Genomic DNA, 14788 nt, shown 5'->3' on the forward strand with positions numbered 1-14788 from the left:
TTTTATTTCTATAAGAAAAAATTGTCAAATTTTTTTTCTATAGCAAATTTTCTCAAATTTTTTTTTCTTACTGATGCTCACTGATACTCACTGCTATAAAAAATGTATTCAAAATTTTATTACTATAGAAATATTTTTTCTATATAAAATTTAGTCAAAATTTTAATTCTTTACAAAATTTTGTCATTTTTTTTTATTTCTTTAGAATATTTTGCAAAATTTTATTTCTATAGAAAATTTTGCAAAATTTTGTTTGCTACACATTTTTTTTTAATTGTATTTCTATTGATAATTTTTTCAAACTTTTATTTCTATAAAAAATTTTGCCAAATTTTATTTCTATAAAAATTTTATTCAACATTTTATTTCTATATATTTGGTCAAAATTTGATTTCTATAGAAAATGTTGCCAAAATTTTATTTCTATAGAAAATTTAGCAAAATTTTGTTTCTGTAGAAAATTTTCCAAAATTTTATTTCTATATAAATTATTGCAAAATTTTATTTACTAGACAATTTTTTTCCACAATTGTATTCAGCGAGCATACAATTTTGGAAAAAGTGCTGCTAAGTCGAAAACTTGTAGCAATGACTCAAATTTTCATTTTTTTTTTCAATGAATGAATCCTAAATGCATTTTTGCGAAATTGTCTAAACAATTATAAATATTTCCCAAATATTGCCCGAGTTTTGTAGAAGTCTGATTTGAGATTTTATTAAAATGTAGATCTAAATACAAAGTTGTGCAGAGTATACTATAATCGGCCCGTCCGACTTTAGACTTTTCTTGAATTTTTATTTTTCGTTAAAATTGTGTTACGTCCCATAACGTTAGATTTAAAATTTAAGTACATAGATTTTATAGAAGTATATACAATATTGTCTAAATCGATTCAAATTCATGCATATGGAAATAAAAACCGTTATATAGCTCGCAACAAATTTAAAGGATTTGAGATAGTATCAACAATTTTGGTCCACAAATACATATACTGTTGGTATCTTCTCATATTATGATGGGTAATTATATCATTATTTTATTTATTAAACATTGCCCTAAATTTGACATATATAGTTCAATTGGCATCTAATGTGAAATTAAGACCTTTTTTTTGCACACATAAATAAATACGATAATTTATATCGATCCACTTACGGTACCCCCACAATAGAACTACAAATTAGTGGTATTAAAATGAGATTTAGTTATATTACCCGGAGTCGACTCCGGACTCGGATTTGGAGTCGAGCTGATGAAAAATACTGGAGTCGGAGTCGAGCAAAATTGGCTCGACTCCACAGCCCTGCTAAAAACCGTCCATTTTCTAAATTCTTATCTGTTATTTGTCCGTCCATTGTATTTCCAGTTCTAATAGCAAATTTCTTGCATGTGTTTGCCCTTAGCCTAAATAGTCTCATTCATTGCAAAGGATTAGCTATGAACTTATGTACCATCCCCATCGATATGAGCCATATAAATTAACAGTGATATATATATATGAAAATATATACTCATAGATATAAGCTCCTTTGGGGGAATATAATTCAATTTGTGAAATACCAAAACCAAAAAAAAAAAAAAAAACAAAAATAAAAAAATCACATAATAATACCAACAACCTCGGTAAAGGATTACAGATATAAATATAAGAGAAAGAGATGTATAGGAAAGAATTTTTGGTAATATCCTTACCCTGGCATTATTGACCGGTAGCCAATTAGAGTTGGGACCACTTTGTTCTTTGAAATTGCCCTCAAATGTATCCGCAATATCCTGGCGATGGATTGATGTATAGTAACAACAGCAAGAGTAGCAGCAGCACCAAGAAAAAGAGAAATAAAAAAGAGCACACACACATTCACATGTATCCACATACAAAACATATATAGAAAATTGGTTTAATAAATTTAATGGAAGTCGTCTTTGCCTCCGCCTTAACTGAATACAAAACCAAAAATCCTTGATAACCATTTGGCCCACATAGCAATTGCATAGTCTGGTTCACACACACAAAAATGCAAAAAAAAACATGTAAACGGAAAAGGATAAATAAAGAGTTAGTCAGATTTTTTTAACAACGGATTTTATTTATTTTTTGTTTTTTTTGAAAGGACTTTCCGAAAAAAAACGAAAAAACCAAAGTAATTTCAATTTTTGCGGATGAGACCGGCCAATGTTAGCCAATATATGCGAGATTGCTTTGTGGTACAGAAAACGGATATTCAAAAGGATAGCGAGAAGTGGTCATGCTTCAGACCAGAGCAATCAACGTAAAAGAGAATAACCAACAAACAAAATAAACAAGGACAATAAATGTTGAACACTCACCTGCAATGAGAATGCACAAACTGCTGATCCAGGAATTGAATTTGCTGGTGTATTAAAAACGCCATAAATCAATTTGGCGCTTGAGTGACCGTAATGTCCTTCGACAAGATTACTAGCAGATTCTGTAAAAAAAAAAACAAAAAAGGATAATAAAAATGCCAAAAGTGAGCAAGAGAGTATTAAAATGGAACACCAATATAGTGTTAGAGTAGCTAAAGGAATTTTAAGGAAATAATGTAAGAGAGATAGGCAGAGGGGGGTGGGTGCGGGAAAGAATTTTCCAAATCTGATATTACAAAAAATGTCGGAAATTTCTGAAATTCCGACATTTAATGGAAGCCTAAATGATAAAGTTTTTGCTATGACATCAATTATACCTTGTACAATTAGGGATGTCATTTTATTATAGGAGTTTGTTATTCATTGGAATTGGTCATAAGGGTATAAAATAAAAAAAATAATTGGGGGTATGGGATTTTCCAGATTTGATATCTCGGACATTTAAGCTAAGCCTAAATAAGAAAAAAAAAGTTTTTATATTATACCTTACATTTTATCTCATTAGGGATTTCATTATATTATAGGGATTTGATATTCTTGGGATTTTTTATATGGGTATTGGGAGAAATGACCAAATCTTATATCAAAAATTTTTTGAAATTTTCGAAACTCCGAAATTTCCAACACCGATATTTAATTTAAGCCTACATTAAGAAAGTTTTCGATATGGATACCTTACATACTATACCAATAGGGATGCCATTATATTATGGGATTTTGATATTCTTTGGATTAGTTTTGTGAGGAAGTAGTTTTCCAAATCTGATATAATAAATATTGAGAATTTCCGAAACTACGATATTTAATCTGAGACTAAATAAGAAATGGTTTTGTATGATGTTTGGCATTTTGTGCCATTAGGGATGCCATTTTATCATAACATTTTGAAATTCTTCGAATTTATAATGGGAAAAGAAAGGAAACAATTTTAAAATGTGATATAAGAAAAAATATTGGAAATTTCCAACTCCGAAATTTAAATTAGTCCTATATAAGAAAGTTTTTGATATGATACCTTACATATTATACCACTAGGGATGCCATTATACTATGGGATTTTGATATTCTTGGGATTAGTTTCGTGAGTGAAGGAAGGAGTTTTCCAAATCTGATATAAAAAATATTGAGAATTTCCGAAACTACGATATTTAATCTGAGACTAAATAAAAAAATGGTTTTATATGATATCTGGCATTTTGTACCATTAGGGATGCCATTATATCATAGCATTTTGATATTTTTGTTATATGGCTAATGTGTTATTATATGGCTAATGTGTTGGAGGAATTTTCCAAATCTGATATAAAAATTCGATATTTAAGCCTAACTAAGAAAGTTTTTGATGATGATATCTTCTATATATTACTATTAGGGATGTCATTTATTATAGGATTTAGATATTCTTGGGATTATTATATAAGGAAAGGGAGGAAGAAATTTTCTAGATGTGATATAGAATTTTTTTGTTTTTGGCATTTCCGAAACTTCGATATTTAATCTAAGCCTAAATGAGAAGATCTAGAGATGCCACTATATTATAGGATTTCGATATCCTTGGGATTATATATGGGTAAAGGAATTTACCGATTTAAATATTAAAAAATATCGAAAATTTCCAACTCCAAAATTCAATCAGAGCTTAAATATGAATATTTTTTATATTACATTTTACATATTATACTGTTAGGGATGCCATTATATTATAAAATTTTGAAATTTTTGGGATTTATTATTGGAAAACGAAGAAAATAATTTTCAAATGTGATATAGAAAACTATCAGAAATTTCCAACTCCGAAATTTAATTTAGCCCTATATAAGAAAGTTTTTGATATGATACCTTACATATTGTACCATTAGGGATGCCATAATTGTATAGGATTTTGATATTTGTGGGATATTTTATCTAAGCATAAATAACTAGATTTTTGCTGATACCTCATTAGGGATGTCATTATATTATGGGATTTTTATATTCTTTCAAATTTTATATGAAATATTCCAAATCTGATATCCTAATCTAAGAAATTTAAACTAAATCTAAATAAGCATTTTTTTATTTCTAACGTATTATTTCTGTAGAAAATTTCGATAAAATTTTATTTCTATAGAAAATTTTGTTAAAATTTTAATTCTATAGAAAATTTTGACAAACTTTTATTTCAATAGAAAATATGTGTAAAAATTTTGTTTCTATAGAAAATTTTGTCAAAATTTTATTTCGATAGAAAATTTTGTCAGAATTTTATTTCTATAGAAAATTTTATCAAACTTTTATTCCAATAGAACATTTTGTCAAAATTTTATTTCTGTAGAAAATTTGTCAAAATTTTATTTCTATAAAGACTTTTGTCAAAATTTTATTTCTATAGAAAATTTTGTCAAAATTTTATTTCTATAGATAATTTTGTTAAAATTTTATTTCTATAGAAAATTTTGTCAAAATTTTATTTCTATAGAAAATTTTGTCAAAATTTTATTTCTATAGAAATTTAAACTAAATTTAAACTAAAATTTAAACTAAATCTAAATAAGAAATTTTTTTTATTTCTAACATATTATTTCTGTAGAAAATTTCGATAAAATTTTATTTCTATAGAATAGTTTGTCAAAAATTTTAGAAAATTTCGATAAAATTTTATTTCTATAGAAAAGTTTGTCAAAAATTTTATTTCTATAGAAAATTTTGTCAAAATTTTGTTTCTATAGAAAAATTTGTCAAAATTGTATTTCTATTGAAAATTTTGTTAAAATTTTATTTCAATAGAAAATTTTGTCAAAATTTTGTTTCTATAGAAAAATTTGTCAAAATTGTATTTCTATTGAAAATTTTGTTAAAATTTTATTTCAATAGAAAATTTTGTTAAAATTTTATTTCTATAGAAAATTTTGTCAAAAATTTAATTTCTATAAAAAATTTCGTCAAAATTTTATTTCTATAGAAAATTTGGTCACAATTTTGTTTCTATGGAAAATTTTGTTAACATTTTATTTCTATAGAAAATTTTGTCAAAATTTTATTTCTATAGAAAATTTTGTCAAAATCTTATTTCGATAGAAAATTTTGTCAAAATTTTATTTCTATAGAAAATTTTGTCAAAATTTTATTTCTATAGAAAATTTTGTTAAAATTTTACTTCTATAGAACATATTGACAAACTTTTATTTCAGTAGAAAACTTTGTCAAACTTTTATTTCAATAGAAATTTTATTTCAATAGAAAATTTTGTCAAAATTTTATTTCTATAGAACAATTTGTCAAAATTTTATTTCTATAGAAAATTTTGTTAACATTTTATTTCGATAGAAAATTTTGTTAAGATTTTATTTCTACAGAAAATTTTGTCAAAATTTTATTTCTATAAAAAATTTTGTCAAAAATTTAATTTCTATAAAAAATGTTGTCAAAATTTTATTTCTATAGACAATTTTATCAAACTTTTATTCCAATAGAAAATTTTGTCAAAATTTTATTTCTACAGAAAATTTTGTCAAAAATTTAATTTCTATAGAAAATTTTGTCAAAATTTTATTTCTATGGAAAATTTGGTTAAAATTTTATTTCAATAGAAAATTTTGTCAAAATTTTGTTTCTATAGAAAAATTTGTCAAAATTGTATTTCTATTGAAAATTTTGTTAAAATTTTATTTCAATAGAAAATTTTGTTAAAATTTTATTTCTATAGAAAATTTTGTCAAAAATTTAATTTCTATAAAAAATTTCGTCAAAATTTAATTTCTATAGAAAATTTTGTCACAATTTTGTTTCTATGGAAAATTTTGTTAACATTTTATTTCTATAGAAAATTTTGTCAAAATCTTATTTCGATAGAAAATTTTGTCAAAATTTTATTTCTATAGGAAATTTTTTTCAAAATTTTATTTCTATAGAAAATTTTGTTAAAATTTTACTTCTATAGAACATATTGACAAACTTTTATTTCAGTAGAAAACTTTGTCAAACTTTTATTTCAATAGAAATTTTATATCAATAGAAAATTTTGTCAAAATTTTATTTCTATAGAACAATTTGTCAAAATTTTATTTCTATAGAAAATTTTGTTAACATTTTATTTCGATAGAAAATTTTGTTAAGATTTTATTTCTACAGAAAATTTTGTCAAAATTTTATTTCTATAAAAAATTTTGTCAAAAATTTAATTTCTATAAAAAATGTTGTCAAAATTTTATTTCTATAGACAATTTTATCAAACTTTTATTCCAATAGAAAATTTTGTCAAAATTTTATTTCCACAGAAAATTTTGTCAAAAATTTAATTTCTATAGAAAATTTTGTCAAAATTTTATTTCTATGGAAAATTTTGTTAAACGTTTATTTCAATAGAAAATTTTGTCAAACTTTTATTTCTATAGAAAATTTTATCAAGCTTTTATTCCACAATACAAAATTTTGTCAAAATTTTATTTCTATAGAAATTTTATCAAACTTTTATTCCAATACAAAATTTTGTTAAAATTTTATTTCTATAGAAAAATTTCTTAAAATTTTATTTCCATAGAATTTTTTTTTTCAAAAATTTATTTTAATATTAATTTTTGTCAAAATTTTATTTCTATAACAAATATTGTCAAAATGTTATTTTTCTAAAACTGCTACAAAAATCAATTCTAGAGTTCTCCCATCTCAATATTTATTTTTAAAATTCATATGGAAATTTTTAAGTATTAAAATTTATCAATATCTCAAATTCCATTTAATTTCTTAATAACTACCCGATTCGAATTTCGAAATTCAAACTACGAAATTTTTTTTAACAAGTGAAAAAATTTTATTAAAATATATAAAATAAATTAAATATTATAAAAAACGGGTTATTGGCTCATTTTTCTGACATCGTCGTTTATAATACATACAAGTTAAACATTTTTGAAATTAACCTACACTTTCTCTCCTGATGGTTTAACATTTTTTGTGTATACCAACCCTAGTATTTCATTTTTACAAATTTCTATTTCTGTCAGAGTTGTCTTAAACTACAAACATAAATTAATTATTCTCTTAGTTTTTTTCATTTTAGATTATCCCACAAAATCACTACAAAATCTCCATTAAAAAAGACTATCTAAAAACATCCCTATTTTTGAGTAGTTACTTATATATTTTTCAAATATCTTAAAAACTAAATTTACACTTAATTTATTGTCTTTTACCCATAATGTAATCAATCTTATAAAATAAATATTGTATACTTACGGATTTCATTGAAATAGAATGGATAATCGCCTGGTATAGAACAATTTAAACGTGATTTCAAATATGATGTCCAACGATTACGGAAACGATGTGGTCCACCTTTATCCCATTTACAAACTCGAGCTACACGCGAGAATATTGACTGTAAAGAGAGGGAGAGTGGAAGGGAGAAAAAAACATTAAGTAACCCAAAAAAATGAATAAGAGGAAGTCGCCAGTAATTAATCACCATTTACAGGAAGAATTTGACGTTTTTCTTTTTTTGTAGAAAACGCAAGTGAAATTCCAAAGAAAGGCCATGAAAATATCCATAAAACACAAGGGAAACTCTCAAGACGTGTTTTTCAAAGATTTCGTAAAGGAAACTTTTTTTGAATTCTAGATGGATGTGGTGGCAAGTATTTGATTTCCGCCTACCAAAAGCCAACAAAAAATACGATATTGAATGACTTATGGAGGTCATGAAATTTGACATTTTTGTGTTGCATACTTTTGGGATTGGTGAAAAAATTTCCAAAAAGGTCTAATAATGTTACACGAGTTATCTCAAAAAAAAAACTAATAAATATATAAACAAAAGGTTGTGAAATAAAAAACGGAAAGTATTTGGGATAAAACTGTCTGAGTCTTAACCTTAAATATTGCTACAAATATTTATTTATTTACAAATGTTGAATTTTTCATACTATAAAAAAATTGATCTTAAGCGCAAAAATCTAACGGGTAATTAAATTTAAATCAAGGAACATTAAAATAAAATAGAATAAATAAAATAAAGCTAAATTAAATTAAATTTGAATATTTTCAGTCAAAATTTTATTTCTATAGAAAGTTTTGTCAAAATTTTATTTCTATAGAGAATTTTGTCAAAATTTTATTTCTATAGAAAATTTTGTCAAAATTTTATTTCTATAGATAATTTTGTCAAAATTTTATTTCTATAGAAAATTTTGTCAAAATTTTATTTCTATAGAAAATTTTGTCAAAATTTTATTTCTATAGAAAATTTTGTCAAAATTGTATTTCTATAGAAAATTTTGTCAAAATTGTATTTCTATAGAAAATTTTGTCAAAATTTTATTTCTATAGAAGATTTTATCAAAATTTTATTTCTATCGAAAATTTTGTCAAAATTGTATTTGTATACAAAATTTGTCAAAATTTTACTTTTATGGAAAATTTTGTCAAAATTTTCTTTTTTTTTTTGGAAAATTTGTTCAAAATTTTAGTTCTATACAATAATTTGTCAACAATTTATTTCTATAGAAAATTTCTATAGAAAATTTTCTCACAATTTTATTTCTATAGAAAATTTTCTCAAAATTTTATTTCTATAGAAAACTATAGCAAGATTTTTTTCTATAGAAAATTATATCAAGATTTTATTTCTATAGAAAATTTTGTCACAATTTTATGTCTATAGAAAATATTGTCAAAATTTTATTTTTATAGATAATTTTGTCAAAATTTTATTTCTATAGAAATTTTTATCAAAATTTTATTTCTATAGAAAATTTTGTCAAAATTTAATTTCCATAGAAAATTTTGTTAAAATTTTATGTCTGTAGAAAATTTTGTCAACATTTTATGTCTATAGATATTTTTGTCAAAATTTTATCAAAATTTTATTTCTATAGAAAATTTTGTCAAAATTTTATTTCCATAGAAAATTTTGTTAAAATTTTATTTCTATAGAAAATTTTGTCAAAATTTTATGTCTATAGAAAATTTTGTCAAAATGTTATGTCTATAGAAAATTTTTGTCAACATTTTATGTCTATAGAAAATTTTGTCAAAATTTTGCACCTATAAAAAAAATTTGGTCAAAGTTTTATTTCTATAGAAAATTTTGTCAAAATTTTATGTCTATAGAAAATTTTGTCAAAATGTTATGTCTATAGAAAATTTTGTACCTATAAAGAATTTGGTCAACATTTTATTTCTATAGAAAAGTTTGCCAAAATTTTATTTCTATAGAAAATTTTGTCACAATTATATGTCTATAGTAAATATTGTCAAAATTTTGTGACTATAGAAAATACTGTCAAAATTTTATTTCTATAGAAAATTTTGTCATGATTTTATTTCTATAGACAATTTTGTCAAAATTGTATTTCTATAGAAGATTTTATCAAAATGTTATTTCTATCGAAAATTTTGTCAAAATTTTATTTCTATAGAAAATTTTCGCAAAATTTTTTGTTCTATAGAAAATTTTGTCAATTTTTTTTCTACAGAAATTTTGTCAAGAATTTTTTATTTCAATAGAAAATTTTGTCAAAATTTTATTTCTATAGAAAATTTTGTCAATTTTTTTTCTACAGAAATTTTGTCAAGAATTTTTTATTTCTATAGAAAATTTTGTCAAAATTTTAGTTCTGTAGAAAATTTTGTCAAAATTTTATTTCTATAGACGATTTTATCAAAATTTTTTTTCTATAGAAATTTTTGTAAAAATTTTATTTCTATAGAAAATTTTGTCAAAAATTTTATTTCTATAGAAAATTTGTCAAAATTTTATATCTATAGAAAATTTTGTCAAAATTTTAGTTCTATAGAAAATATGTCAAAATTTTATTTCTATAGAAAATTTTGTCAAAATTTTAGTTCTATAGAATAATTTGTCAACAATTTATTTCTATAGAAAATTTTCTTACAATTTTCAACAATTTATTTCTATAGAAAATTTTCTCACAATTTTATTTCTATAGAAAATTTTCTCAAAACTTTATTTCTATAGAAAATTATAGCAAGATTTTTTTCTATAGAAAATTATAAAATCTTGAATTTTATTTCTATAGGAAATTTTGTCACAATTTTATGTCTATAGAAAATATTGTCAAAATTTTATTTTTATAGATAATTTTTTCAAAATTTTATTTCTGTAGAAATTTTTATCAACATTTTATTTCTATAGAAAATTTTGTCAAAATTTTATTTCTATAGAAAATTTTGTTAAAATTTTATATCTATAGAAAATTTTGTCAACATTTTATGTCTATAGAAAATTTTGTCAAAATTTTGCACCTATAAAAAATTTGGTCAAAATTTTATTTCTATAGAAAATTTTGTCAAAATTTTATGTCTATAGAAAATTTTTTCAAAATGTTATGTCTATAGAAAATTTTTGTCAAAATTTTATGTCTATATCAAAATTTTGCACCTATAAAAAAATTTGGTCAAAGTTTTATTTCTATAGAAAATTTTGTCAAAATTTTATGTCTATAGAAAATTTTGTCAAAATGTTATGTCTATAGAAAATTTTGTACCTATAAAGAATTTGGTCAACATTTTATTTCTATAGAAAAGTTTGCCAAAATTTTATTTCTATAGAAAATTTTGTCACAATTATATGTCTATAGTAAATATTGTTAAAATTTTGTGACTATAGAAAATACTGTCAAAATTTTATTTCTATAGAAAATTTTGTCATGATTTTATTTCTATAGACAATTTTGTCAAAATTGTATTTCTATAGAAGATTTTATCAAAATGTTATTTCTATCGAAAATTTTGTCAAAATTTTATTTCTATAGAAAATTTTCGCAAAATTTTTTGTTCTATAGAAAATTTTGTCAATTTTTTTTCTACAGAAATTTTGTCAAGAATTTTTTATTTCAATAGAAAATTTTGTCAAAATTTTATTTCTTGTTTTTTGTTGATATTGTTGACCTTTTATTTTAATTTTTATGATTTTTATCTCATAATCTCGGCTGTAGGTCTATAAATTAAACTCGAAATTGTTGGTTTCTAGTTTTTTATTTTCCGATATTTCGGTTGACTTCGTCAGACCGTTTTCAAGGCTACAAATTACAAAATTAAACAAAAGTTAATTACAAAATTCACAAATTAAAGTCAAACTATTGTCATTTACATTTTATCCGATGTCTTGTTACTTCGCTGTCTGGTTTTCTACTGGTGATCACTTTCTCCTGTGTTTTTGTATCGTATGTCGATATATTCTCGCGCAGTTCTCAATATCTTTTTTATAGTTTATTCTCTCGTTAGTGGGAGTGTTAATTATGTGTAACATTTCCAGAGTAAATCTTCGTCTGTAGTTGTTTTCCTTGCATAGGATTTCTACGTTATTAAAGTTAGGTTTGTGACCAGTCAATGTACAGTGGGCCGCAAGTGCTTTTTTTTGTTCCATTGGTTTGTCTGTTGTTTTTATATCCGATTTATGTGAAGACAATCTTGTTTTTAATTTTGTCATTGTCGTACCAATATATGTCTTTTGGCATAAGTTGGATTTGTCACCGTTGCATTTTATCTTATATACTACGTTGTGTTGGTCTTCATTCTTAATTTTTGTTTTTGTTTTACTAAATAATCCGTTGACAGTGTTTGTAGTTTTTAACGCGAGTTGATATTTTTCTTTATTGTATATGTCAGACTTGGACAGTCTCTCGGAGAAGTTTGGTATATATGTCACTGGTTTGTATATTTTTGAATCCTTTTTCTTGGTCAATTCTCGGTTGTTGTGTAGGTTGGCTTTTACTTTTGATAAGAGTTGATATATCGCCATCGTACAATTTATGTAAATACATAGTAGGTATATTAAGAAATATAACACTTGACTCTAAATATAATGTTAAGGACTCTGCGGATTTTAAGACAAGATTGGAAAATATGACGATTGAAGATGATGAAGTTTTAATATCCTTTGACGTGGTGTCATTATTTCCAAGCATCCCGGTAAAGCTAGCAATTCAGACGATTGAAAGAAAATGGACCATAATTGAGCAGTATACGAACATGACGAAGGATTTATTCATAGATTTAATTACATTTTGTATCAAGGACACCAGATATTTTAAATTCGAGGACAAGATTTATGAGCAATTAAAAGGTATGCCAATGGGTTCCCCTGCTTCACCAATTGTAGCAGACATTATTATGGAGGAACTTTTAGACGAAGTATTCAAAAATATTACTAAACCACCGATATTAACAAAATACGTAGATGACATCTTCGCAATCATAAAGGCATCAGAAGTCGACGAAACACTAAAGGCCTTAAACTCATTTAATAGACAAATTCAATTTACAAAGGAATTAGAACAGGACAATAAACTACCATATCTTGACGTAATAATACATAGACAAGGAAACCAACTGAGACTAAATTGGTACCAAAAACCAACGGCTTCTGGGAGACTGCTCAATTTTTACTCTAAGCACAGTAAACGTATAATAATCAATACAGCGACAAATTTCATACGAAGGATATTTAATATTAGTGATCCAGAATTTCATTCTGAAAATGAAAATAAAATTAAACGAATTCTCCAAGACAACAATTTCCCACAACGAACGATATATCAACTCTTATCAAAAGTAAAAGCCAACCTACACAACAACCGAGAATTGACCAAGAAAAAGGATTCAAAAATATACAAACCAGTGACATATATACCAAACTTCTCCGAGAGACTGTCCAAGTCTGACATATACAATAAAGAAAAATATCAACTCGCGTTAAAAACTACAAACACTGTCAACGGATTATTTAGTAAAACAAAAACAAAAATTAAGAATGAAGACCAACACAACGTAGTATATAAGATAAAATGCAACGGTGACAAATCCAACTTATGCCAAAAGACATATATTGGTACGACAATGACAAAATTAAAAACAAGATTGTCTTCACATAAATCGGATATAAAAACAACAGACAAATCAATGGAACAAAAAACAGCACTTGCGGCCCACTGTACATTGACTGGTCACAAACCTAACTTTAATAACGTAGAAATCCTATGCAAGGAAAACAACTACAGACGAAGATTTACTTCGAGAGAATAAACTATAAAAAAGATATTGAGAACTGCGCGAGAATATATCGACATACGATACAAAAACACAGGAGAAAGTGATCACCAGTAGAAAACCAGACAGCGAAGTAACAAGACATCGGATAAAATGTAAATGACAATAGTTTGACTTTAATTTGTGAATTTTGTAATTAACTTTTGTTTAATTTTGTAATTTGTAGCCTTGAAAACGGTCTGACGAAGTCAACCGAAATATCGGAAAATAAAAAACTAGAAACCAACAATTTCGAGATTAATTTATAGACCTACAGCCGAGATTATGAAAATTTTGTCAATTTTTTTCTACAGAAATTTTGTCAAGAATTTTTTATTTCTATAGAAAATTTTGTCAAAATTTTAGTTCTGTAGAAAATTTTGTCAAAATTTTATTTCTATAGACGATTTTATCAAAATTTTTTTTCTATAGAAATTTTTGTAAAAATTTTATTTCTATAGAAAATTTTGTCAAAATTTTATTTCTATAGAAAATTTGTCAAAATTTTATATCTATAGAAAATTTTGTCAAAATTTTAGTTCTATAGAAAATATGTCAAAATTTTATTTCTATAGAAAATTTTGTCAAAATTTTAGTTCTATAGAATAATTTGTCAACAATTTATTTCTATAGAAAATTTTCTCACAATTTTCAACAATTTATTTCTATAGAAAATTTTCTCACAATTTTATTTCTATAGAAAATTTTCTCAAAACTTTATTTCTATAGAAAATTATAGCAAGATTTTTTTCTATAGAAAATTATAAAATCTTGAATTTTATTTCTATAGGAAATTTTGTCACAATTTTATGTCTATAGAAAATATTGTCAAAATTTTATTTTTATAGATAATTTTTTCAAAATTTTATTTCTGTAGAAATTTTTATCAACATTTTATTTCTATAGAAAATTTTGTCAAAATTTTATTTCTATAGAAAATTTTGTTAAAATTTTATATCTATAGAAAATTTTGTCAACATTTTATGTCTATAGAAAATTTTGTCAAAATTTTGCACCTATAAAAAATTTGGTCAAAATTGTATTTCTATAGAAAATTTTGTCAAAATTTTATGTCTATAGAAAATTTTTTCAAAATGTTATGTCTATAGAAAATTTTTGTCAAAATTTTATGTCTATAGAAAATTTTGTCAAAATTTTGCACATTTAAAAAAGTTTGGTCAAAATTTTATTTCTATAGAAAATTTTGTCAAAATGTTATGTCTATAGAAAATTTTGTCAAAATTTTATGGCAATAGAAAATTTTGTCAAAATTTTATGTTTATAGAAAATTTTGTCAAAATTTTGTACCTATAAAAAATTTGGTCAAAATTTTGTTTCTATAGAAAAGTTTGTCAAAATTTTATTTCTATAGAA

The 14788-nt window shown here is 23.6% G+C and overlaps 1 protein-coding gene across 1 annotated transcript in view; it reads right to left on the minus strand.

Moving 5' to 3' along the window:
* The window catches only part of Sema1a (semaphorin 1a), a 1157214-nt gene that overhangs the window by 122075 nt on the left and 1020351 nt on the right, over positions 1–14788 (minus strand). The window contains 3 exon segments of the mRNA XM_075293762.1: positions 1694–1774; positions 2330–2451; positions 7604–7745. Of these exon segments, the coding sequence (XP_075149877.1) occupies positions 1694–1774; positions 2330–2451; positions 7604–7745 (345 nt within the window).

The sequence above is a fragment of the Haematobia irritans genome, chromosome 2 (genome assembly GCF_050003625.1).
Source record: "Haematobia irritans isolate KBUSLIRL chromosome 2, ASM5000362v1, whole genome shotgun sequence".
Lineage (NCBI taxonomy): Eukaryota > Metazoa > Arthropoda > Insecta > Diptera > Muscidae > Haematobia > Haematobia irritans.